Source organism: Abrus precatorius, unplaced genomic scaffold (genome assembly GCF_003935025.1).
Source record: "Abrus precatorius isolate BTA unplaced genomic scaffold, Abrus_2018 Scaffold2, whole genome shotgun sequence".
In the NCBI taxonomy this organism is placed as follows: domain Eukaryota; kingdom Viridiplantae; phylum Streptophyta; class Magnoliopsida; order Fabales; family Fabaceae; genus Abrus; species Abrus precatorius.
The window spans coordinates 11,998,745-12,007,557 of NW_020874362.1; the positions used below are offsets into that span (position 1 = coordinate 11,998,745).

Consider the following 8,813-nt stretch of genomic DNA (forward strand, 5'->3'; position numbering starts at 1 on the left):
TTTGATTTTATTTATATGAGGTTATAAAACTTAAATTTAAGGTTAATAATTTATATAATTCTTTAGGTGTAAAAAATGTAAATTTAAATCAATTTACTTTATGTTTTAACTACTAATTTTAGTTTTTTTAAAAACTAATTATATAATTTTTATAATTTATTTTTAATATTTTAAGACTCTAATTTTACTTAAATATTAATATTAATTATATATAAATAAATTTTTTATAATAAAATATTTAATACAGCAAAATTTCATGAACTTAACCGTAATTTAATAATCAAATTAGATGATATTTTGTCTAAATATTAATATAATTTAATTTATAAATTCAACAAAATTTTGAAATATATTAGCTAAAATAACATTTAAAAAATAGGAGCAATTACTTATTAGAAAGTTTTTTTAACTAACTAAAATATCTTTTCAAACTACATTTAAATCTTGTTTGGTGATAGAACATATTTTATTTATATTTTACTAACTTCCAAAACAGTATTCAAACTAAAGATTTGTTTCACAATCTCTTTTTCAATTTTCTTTGCTTCCATTTTCATTGTATCCAACAAAAGCCTGGTTGCATATATTTTATTTCAAATTTTGAACATCAGCTTCAACAGACTCTGGTTAGACTGAGGACATGGCCGAAAGCTCTTGGGCTGCGTCTCCACACAAGCCCGTGGTGGTTAGGGTCAAACGCAAACCCTCTCAATCTCCACTCGATGCTTTCTGTAAGCCTCTCTTTCTCTTTTCATCTTTCATTTGGGCTTTGCAATTCCTCATTTCGCCATGCCATTGTAGGGCTCGAAATTAATGAGAGGCCATTGAAGCGCCCTCTCTTGGATTTCCAAACGTTATCAATCTCCGATTCCGCCCTGAAGGGTACGCTACTCTTCTACTCTCAATTGTTTTTTCTTTTTGGTAGATTGCTTATGTTATATCGTGGTTGAATTGAACCTCCTCATACTTCCACTTTTTGTTTATGAGAATGGATTTTGTCATTTCATAAGGTAAGTAAATGTATCTATTAGAATGAACTGCCCTTAATAGCATTTAGTAGATGTTTTACCTAGTATATTATTTCCCAATTAATGAGGAGTTTAATATATATTTATTACTTTATTTGATAAATTTATGGATTTTGATATCATTATCTCTCTCCTCCATTCCCACCATGCCATGGGTATTTCTGGTGAGCTAAATTTATGATGTTTTGCTGTCACCGTAATTGGTAATATGAAGATGCTGATAATTGATAATACATGGCTGTGGGGACACCATTAGAAACCTGGTACCAGAACTGTAATTTTTTAATATCTCTCTGTACGTGACATTGATATGGGTATCACTGGAATATCAGTTAAGGAATAAATCATGTGCAAGTATAGAAGAAGAGGACAGAACAACAGAAAATACTAAAGACAATACAGATACTTCAAGGGACCTGTTTTCCCTTTCTCTGACCTTGGCCAATTCTTCTGTACCCTCTCTCCTCTCCCTTCCTCCCCTCTTATCCTGTTATTCAAACAAATTTGATTCCCTGCTTTACATGTCATGTGGACAGGCTGTTACTAATCCATTCCCTAAGCTGATTCTTACTTATTCTTCTTATTGAGCAATGAGCATGCAATTCCCTGCTACTGTTCCATTTCTTTCAGTGGTATATGAGACCAATCGACAAGACACTGAGTTGCTGAGGTATTTGATTACTCAGTAGATACAGGATACAAGATGATGTTACTTAGGGACTCATTAGCAGTTAGTGACAATATATTAGTTAGTTAGACTGAATTAATTAGTAGTTGGGCAGGTTGAGATTGTGGAAGAAATAAGGCATATTGCCCCTATCAATAAGAGGCAGGCAGAGAGAGAGAACATTGGGTCATTTGTGCAAGGGTTAGGGCCTTTAGGCACTGGGAGAGAAGAGGGTCTCTCAAATGCCCTGAAATGTACTAGAGAATAAAACACATTTTTTATCTTTTCTTCATCTATTTTCTCTATTGCTTTGTCTGTTTTGATTTAGTTCTATCATTGGTAACAAAGCTCTGATCTTGGAGCTAATTGAAGATGATTCCAAAGTTTGGTGGGAAGGAAGCCTATTGGTGGCTGATAATGTAGAAAGGTATTTTGTGGAGAAATGGATACTGGAAGAGAAGTTGTTGTGGGTTTGATTAGCCACGGAAGTTTGGGAAGTGCTTGCATGGTGGTATTGCTGGAAAGCAAGTAATCAAGATGCAACATGGAGGGATTTGGTGAAGGCAATGCTCAAGCAATTTCAGCCTGAATATGACCCATATTTGCTAGTTTGAGTTGAAGATGAGGGTTCTTTGGTGCAAGAAAGCAGAAAAGTTGAAAGTTTGGAGACCAAACGAACCAACAACTTGGAGGCCCAAAAAAAACACTGGAAAAACAATTGTCCAAGAAAAAGAACAAGAATCGTGGTTGCCAGAAATCTTGGAACTCTATAAGCAAATAGGAGGAAATCCAAAGGAAAAAGATTGCATTTTGGATCAAGAACCAGAATTGGGATAGTTCAAAAGATTAGAAAATGAGGTTGAAACAAAGAGATCAGTGGGTTCATCTTGGTCTGAAAAGACATTTATTTTTGAGAAGACCAGTGTATGGGACACAAAGAAAGGAAACAAAGACGACATCATATGGGTTGTGAAGATATGCGATGGGTGATCACAATCAAGTAAAAAAATATTGGGTCATGAGAAGATTGGTCAACTCACCCCCATCATTAGACCTCGATCTGTATAACCATGGCCCCATGGAGGTCTTGAATAGTTTGGTCAGCCCACTACCCTTGCTAAAATTGCAAAAGGTATTTTGTGTACGCGGACTGGGAGAGGCAGAGCCAAAGAAGGTGCTAACAGCAAAACTGGAAGTAGCCAAAAGCAGCAGCAGCACATGCCATCAATTTAAAAAAGTGCATTTCCCATGATCTGCAATTCTGTGTACCAGTGCAGTCACTGGAATTAGACAACAATTGCATTTTGTGTACGCAGACTGGGAGAGGCAGAGCCAAAGAAGGTGCTAACAGCAAAACTGGAAGTAGCCAAAAGCAGCAGTAGCACATGCCATCAATGAAAAAAAGTGCATTTCCCATATTACAGCTCTTGATCTGCAATCCTGTGTACCAGTGCAGTCAGGGGAATTAGACAACAATTGCAGCTGTGATGATGCTGTTTCATGTCTAAAAAAAATGGAAGAAACGAGCATTAGAGGAGCATGGAACTGGAGGTACTTATTTATTTGTTTTTGACCCAGGAGGACTGAGCTATTTTTGGGCTGCAGGGTGTAGTTGGCTTGATCATCATGCATCAATTAGTTGGAACTCCAATGGAACTTTCTTTGCAGTTGCCACAGCTGCCTTGAGGACAAGGTGAAACTTTAGGGGGGAGTGTTGTTAGGTAAATCTTATTTGTAATTAGTTATGATATGTTAGTTACAATATATTAGTTAATTAGACTGACGTAATTAGTAATTGGGTAGGTTGAGATTGTAGACGAAATAAGGCATATTGCCCCTCTAAAAAGAAGGGGCAGAGAGAGGGATCATTGGGTAATTTGTGAAAGCTTTAGGGCCTTAAGGCATTGGGAGAGTGATAGCGATAAGCCCATGATGAAAAGAGTATATTATAGGAAAAGGAAGAGTGGGCCAGTTGATATTAAGACCCAACCTAGAGAAACAATCAGTTAGCTCATAATTAGGAAGCAGTTAGGAGGCAGTTACAAGGGATGGTTGTTATAAAGGTCAGAGTTAGGAGAATTGAAGTGTCTTTTTGTAAGGGAATTAGTCTGTGTAGGACAGGTGTCAGGATCTCTCAAATATTTCTGGCATTTATGATAACAGTCTGCACTTACATTGGGCACAGAACTGTGTTCATTCTTAGTAATACTATTCAATCTTTCTTTCTTTTTCCTTGCTGTATCAATTCTAACAGAGAGAAAGGGTCTATTGAATACCCTGAGTTGTACTAGAGAATAATACACATTTTGTCCCTTTTTTTCTCCATGGATTTTCTCTATTGCTTTCTCTATTTTGATCTAGTTCTATCAGCATCATAGCAAGCATCCACAATCAGAGATATGGTTGAGAAGATAGTGCTTTTGCTTTATTGTGTTTAAGAAGTTTTTTTCAAGTGTTAAAGTAATTATATATAATAAATTTATAGTGTGTTTAAAAAATACCCCCAGTAATAAATAGTCAAATTGATAATTCATATATTAAATGATTGAATATACTCACTTATATGGGTAATGGGTGATTGTCTTGTTAATACAAATCTCTCAATAAATAAGGGCATAGAAAGAATTTAGCAATTAATACATCTGAAAATGGGTCTTTGTTTCTTGTATTTTGGACCAAAAAAATAGTGGTAGTTGTTTCTGATAAATATGACTGCAGGGAGTAATATTTTTTGTCCTATCATGTGGATTTCTATTGATTAATAACATTTATTTTTGTATTTAAGAAAAATAGAAAACAAAGCTGTCAAAATAAGGTTGTCAAATAATTCACATGGAGCAAATGCCTATAAATAAGACTTGCTAGAGTTGAGATGATTGGTGACAGAATAAAGTGCTAAAAACTGCTGGAATTGTTTTCATTGAATGTGTTTTAATATTTATGCTTGATTCCTGATAAAATGTCTCCATTCTTTAGTGGAATTGCATAACAAGAAGGTTTTTGTGCAACACGTGGAAACAATAAGCAGCTCTGAGGTGACCTTTGACATTATTCAATCCTTTGTGGTCAGTTTCCCTTCTAGACAACGGTGACCAATTCTTTCTCCTTATGATAAAGAGTAGCATCATTATCTGTGTTATTTTAAATTATGCTCTCGTCTATGGTCACCATGTTCTCCATTTGCAATGTCTTTTCATTTTCAGTGTATTGAGAGTTGGTCTTTCCAATAGGTGACAATTTTTAATAATCAACTGTGTTTTGATAAACTGGATACAAAAGTTCTTATCGGTTGACTGCTTTTAGGATCCTGGCTCCAGTGGTGCACCTGATACTAGGTCAAAAATTGAGGAAAGAAAGAACATCTTCAAAAAGGATAATGTAAGCCCTTTTTTCTTCACTTCCCCCTCCATCTGCTTTTGCGCAGAATCACAGACTTAGATGTGCTTGTGCAGTTCTAAGTTACAGCCTCCAAATAGGAATAGTTACAGCCTCCAGTTGTTTGTTTGTTAACTTCACATTTCTAATCATATTTTCTTTCTAAATTTCCTACTTTTAATGTCTGCAGAAACAAGATCAGCTATTGTCTAAAGCTAAACAAGAAAAGGAGGTTTGTTACATGGCTTATATTACTTGTATTTATGTATGTGCATATATTTGGATGCCCATAATACTGTCTTAAGTGATGACATTATATACTTGTATCTTTGACCTATTGAAAATTGTATTGAAGTATCATCTGTATATACATGAACATGTCCTTGTGTTGTTTCTCTTATTTCCTTTGTATTACTTCCATCTTACAACCCTCTCTGAAATTTTGTCTATTGCTGTGATTGGTTTTGGAACTGTTCCTTTTTTGTATTCTTTTTCGTCATTTGTTCTGCAGAATTGCATTTCATTTGATTTTCCTAGTTGCTTTCAACAATATTATGTTGTCCTAAAACTAAAGAACTTAATGTATAGGACAAGTTGTTGCTCATCTATTTTGGGTTATTTTCAAAATCAGATCTAGGTTATTCTGAGTCCTGTTCTAAAGCAATTGAAATTTTTTATATGGATATTGGATAATATGTATTCAAGTAATTACTTAAAAGTAAATTGTTTCCTTCATTAAGAAAAATAACCTAGTGTCTGAGATGATAAGATTACAGAAGCTAAACTTTTAAGCTCATATTAACATGATTTGGGAGAATTCTATAATTATTTCTTGTGCTTCTAGATTAAGTACATGATTTGCCTTTTTGTTTGAATTATCTAAGTCAGGGGTTTGTGCTGCCCCCCTCCCCATCGATATTCTGAAATTATCTCTTCTGTTATAATCTCTCCTCAAACATGTTGCGTTATCTATCTCAATTGACTATTGAACTAAACTTGATCCCTTATGACAATTATAATGCATATTGCCAAATTAAACAATCTTGAATTGAATTGGATTGGATACAACAAAAACAATAGAATTATTAGGACAAAAATAGTAATTGAGACCAAAAAAATAATAAAAGCAAAATAGAATAAAAATGGAAGATGGCGCCATAATCGCAAAATTGATAAGTTAAAAGAATGATCATCACGAGAGTCTTAGTCTCTGGATAAGATCAAGAAAAATTGGTTCACTCAAGAACTTAAAATCACACGTTCTCATAAGAGTTTTCAATCTCAAATTGCATTCAAAACTAATTAAAAGTATGTTTACAAGAGTTTATATATGTCTAACTCTCATAAATCAATACAAACACAACTCTAATGGGTTTCTTGTGCTAACAAACCCAAATTCAAATAGACTGAATAAAACAACAATTTTTTTTTATCCTACATAAAAGCTCAAAGTAATTAATGACTAACATTAAAATAACTAAACTAAACATAATAATTAAATCTTAATGGGACTCATTGGAGTCTAAGTTCTTTAAGCATATGCAATTAACTATCTTGTGTTTTTTTAACTCTGAATTAGGTCTACTTTTAAATAGGACAGCAATTATCTTCTCTAGGTTTTTCTTTATCCTCTTTGTCTTTACTCTTGTCATTGGATCTTAAAGCCCCTCTAATGCCTTCAAGCCTTCATCTTAAATGGCTTTTCTTTGATTCTCATCAATCCCCTATTGCAACTCGTATAACTTGGCATTTTCATTCTGAATCACCAACTGATCTGCTTGAATTGTAACTATTCAATAAGATTCTTGTTTGAGATTGACTGTTGATTCTTACATAATCTAACCTTTTAACAGGTTGCATTTTGTTAGAAATATTTGTTTGGAAGTGAATTAATATGCCACATCTTTTCTTATGAACACGGGAATACTTTTTTGTTAGGAGTACACATATTTCAATTCTATAATTCATAAGAAGTACTCTGCTTTGGAGTACAGCCCAAACAATGAAATGATGTTTTAAAAGGTTACCTTGTGGCATAAATATGTCTCTTTGTTTTTTTTCTCAGTCTTTGGCAAAAGAGGCTCGCTTTGAACAAATATGGAAGAGGAGAAAGGGAAACAAAGGGACAGCTCATGAAAAAGCATTACAAGAAATATGCCATTTCTATGACATTGTTCGAGTTGACTATGAAGGAAAAAATAAGGAGGTTCAACAGGAGTAAGTATTTCCATCAGAGTTATTGTCTTCATATGTTTTGACAATTACAATGTAAAACCAATTTTCGTGTTATTAATGCAGGGAAATGTCCTTGGACGATCAAAGACTTTTATCTAGTTACCTCCCTTTACTGCGAGAGTTTATTCCTAATGCTGCTGCAGAGGTTGAAGCTGATTTGCTTGTTCATTTGGTTACTCATTCCAAAGAAGGTTATTGTTTAGTTGCAAACTTCCATTAAAATGTTACTGTTCTTGCTACATTTTGCGCAAGTTGCTGTTACTTTATTTAAATAATTGACTAACAAACACATTTTTGTTGAATATAAAAAAAATATTTTGGATTTATCTTGTGACATATTTTCGATGTCATTGACTCCAATAAATGCTTAGAAAGTAGAATCAGTGCTGACTATTCTCTTTTTTAAAAACTGTTTCAATTTAAATGGTTATGATGCATTGTCTTATTTGACATACAGAGACAGAGGATTACGTGTATGACCTCTACACTGTGAAGGATGAGATGGACATAAACGTTGATGATTTATCACATTCTTATCCACTGTGAGTGTTTTGTCTATGCATCTTTAATTAGCTTTCTTATTCTTCTTGACACTGTTATGTATCTTTGTCTCAGAGTTCAAGTTGATGAGGAAGATTACTACGATGGGCCAGATGATTCAGATTATGAAACTGATGACTCAAATGGTATTTGATATTTTTTTCCCTCATCATTATCCCTTAATGCAAATCGCAAATGGTTAAAAATTCATTTACATTTGTCGGTTATAGATGAAAACAATCCACTGAATGATTATCCGGATGAGATTTCTGAAGAGGATGAAGGGGTTAAAGAATCCGAGTGTGAATCAGAAGAAAGCGAACATGATACTGCTAGTAGCAAATCATCAGATGAGGATCTAGAGCATCACGATCTTTCCAAAGATAATACTGATCCATTATATGATGAGGATTTTGATGATTATGAAGGTGTAGGAAATGATGATGTTGAGGACGTGGATGATGAAGATTTTAGGTGGTCTTGTCGATGAAGTAGGCTTTAGTTTTATATTGGAAGAATGTTAGAACTACAAGGAAAGGTTGTACGAACAAAAATCAAACCTATTGTTCCGGGCTATCAGACTAGACCAGATAGAGTTTTTGCTGTTAGGATATTTACATGCATCCTAATTTAGATTCTTATTTTTTAAAATAAAATCTGATGCATCAAAACTAATTTAATTGTGCTACTTTTTGCGAATTAATATTTGAATCTTAAATGAACAGTAATTAAGTAAAAAATTAGTTTTACTAGGATTTTTATTTGTGAAAAAAATGAGACCTTACTTGTTTTATAGTAATTTTAATTTAATTTTATCTATGAATAAAGAGGGACAAATTTGGAGAACGAAGTTATGAATTTTTGTTATAAATTGAAATTATTTATTGACTTTTTTTTAAGCGGTAACATAATAACAATGAGATTTGTAACAGTTATTTAAGGTTTGAACTTTTAACTGTTGCTGACTA

At 33.4% G+C, this 8,813-nt stretch overlaps 1 protein-coding gene across 1 annotated transcript; it reads left to right on the forward strand.

Annotated features, from left to right (window-relative positions):
- Positions 1-501: 501 nt before the first annotated feature.
- LOC113858786 (RNA-directed DNA methylation 4) lies at positions 502-8,517 on the forward strand. The gene is made up of 10 exons (XM_027491537.1): positions 502-731; positions 802-882; positions 4,672-4,760; positions 4,999-5,073; positions 5,261-5,302; positions 7,136-7,287; positions 7,369-7,496; positions 7,763-7,847; positions 7,921-7,991; positions 8,076-8,517. The coding sequence occupies exons 1-10, from the start codon at positions 641-643 to the stop codon at positions 8,333-8,335; spliced, it is 1,074 nt and encodes a 357-aa protein (XP_027347338.1). The 5' UTR covers positions 502-640; the 3' UTR covers positions 8,336-8,517.
- Positions 8,518-8,813: the final 296 nt, after the last annotated feature.

Excerpts from the sequence above, each read along its gene's own strand:
- LOC113858786 (XM_027491537.1), top strand. The coding sequence starts at position 641 with ATGGCCGAAAGCTCTTGGGCTGCGTCTCCACACAAGCCCGTGGTGGTT. Across the intron at positions 732-801 it reads ATCTCCACTCGATGCTTTCT|GGCTCGAAATTAATGAGAGG; the intron begins GTAAGCCTCTCT and ends ATGCCATTGTAG. Across the intron at positions 5,074-5,260 it reads ACATCTTCAAAAAGGATAAT|AAACAAGATCAGCTATTGTC; the intron begins GTAAGCCCTTTT and ends TAATGTCTGCAG.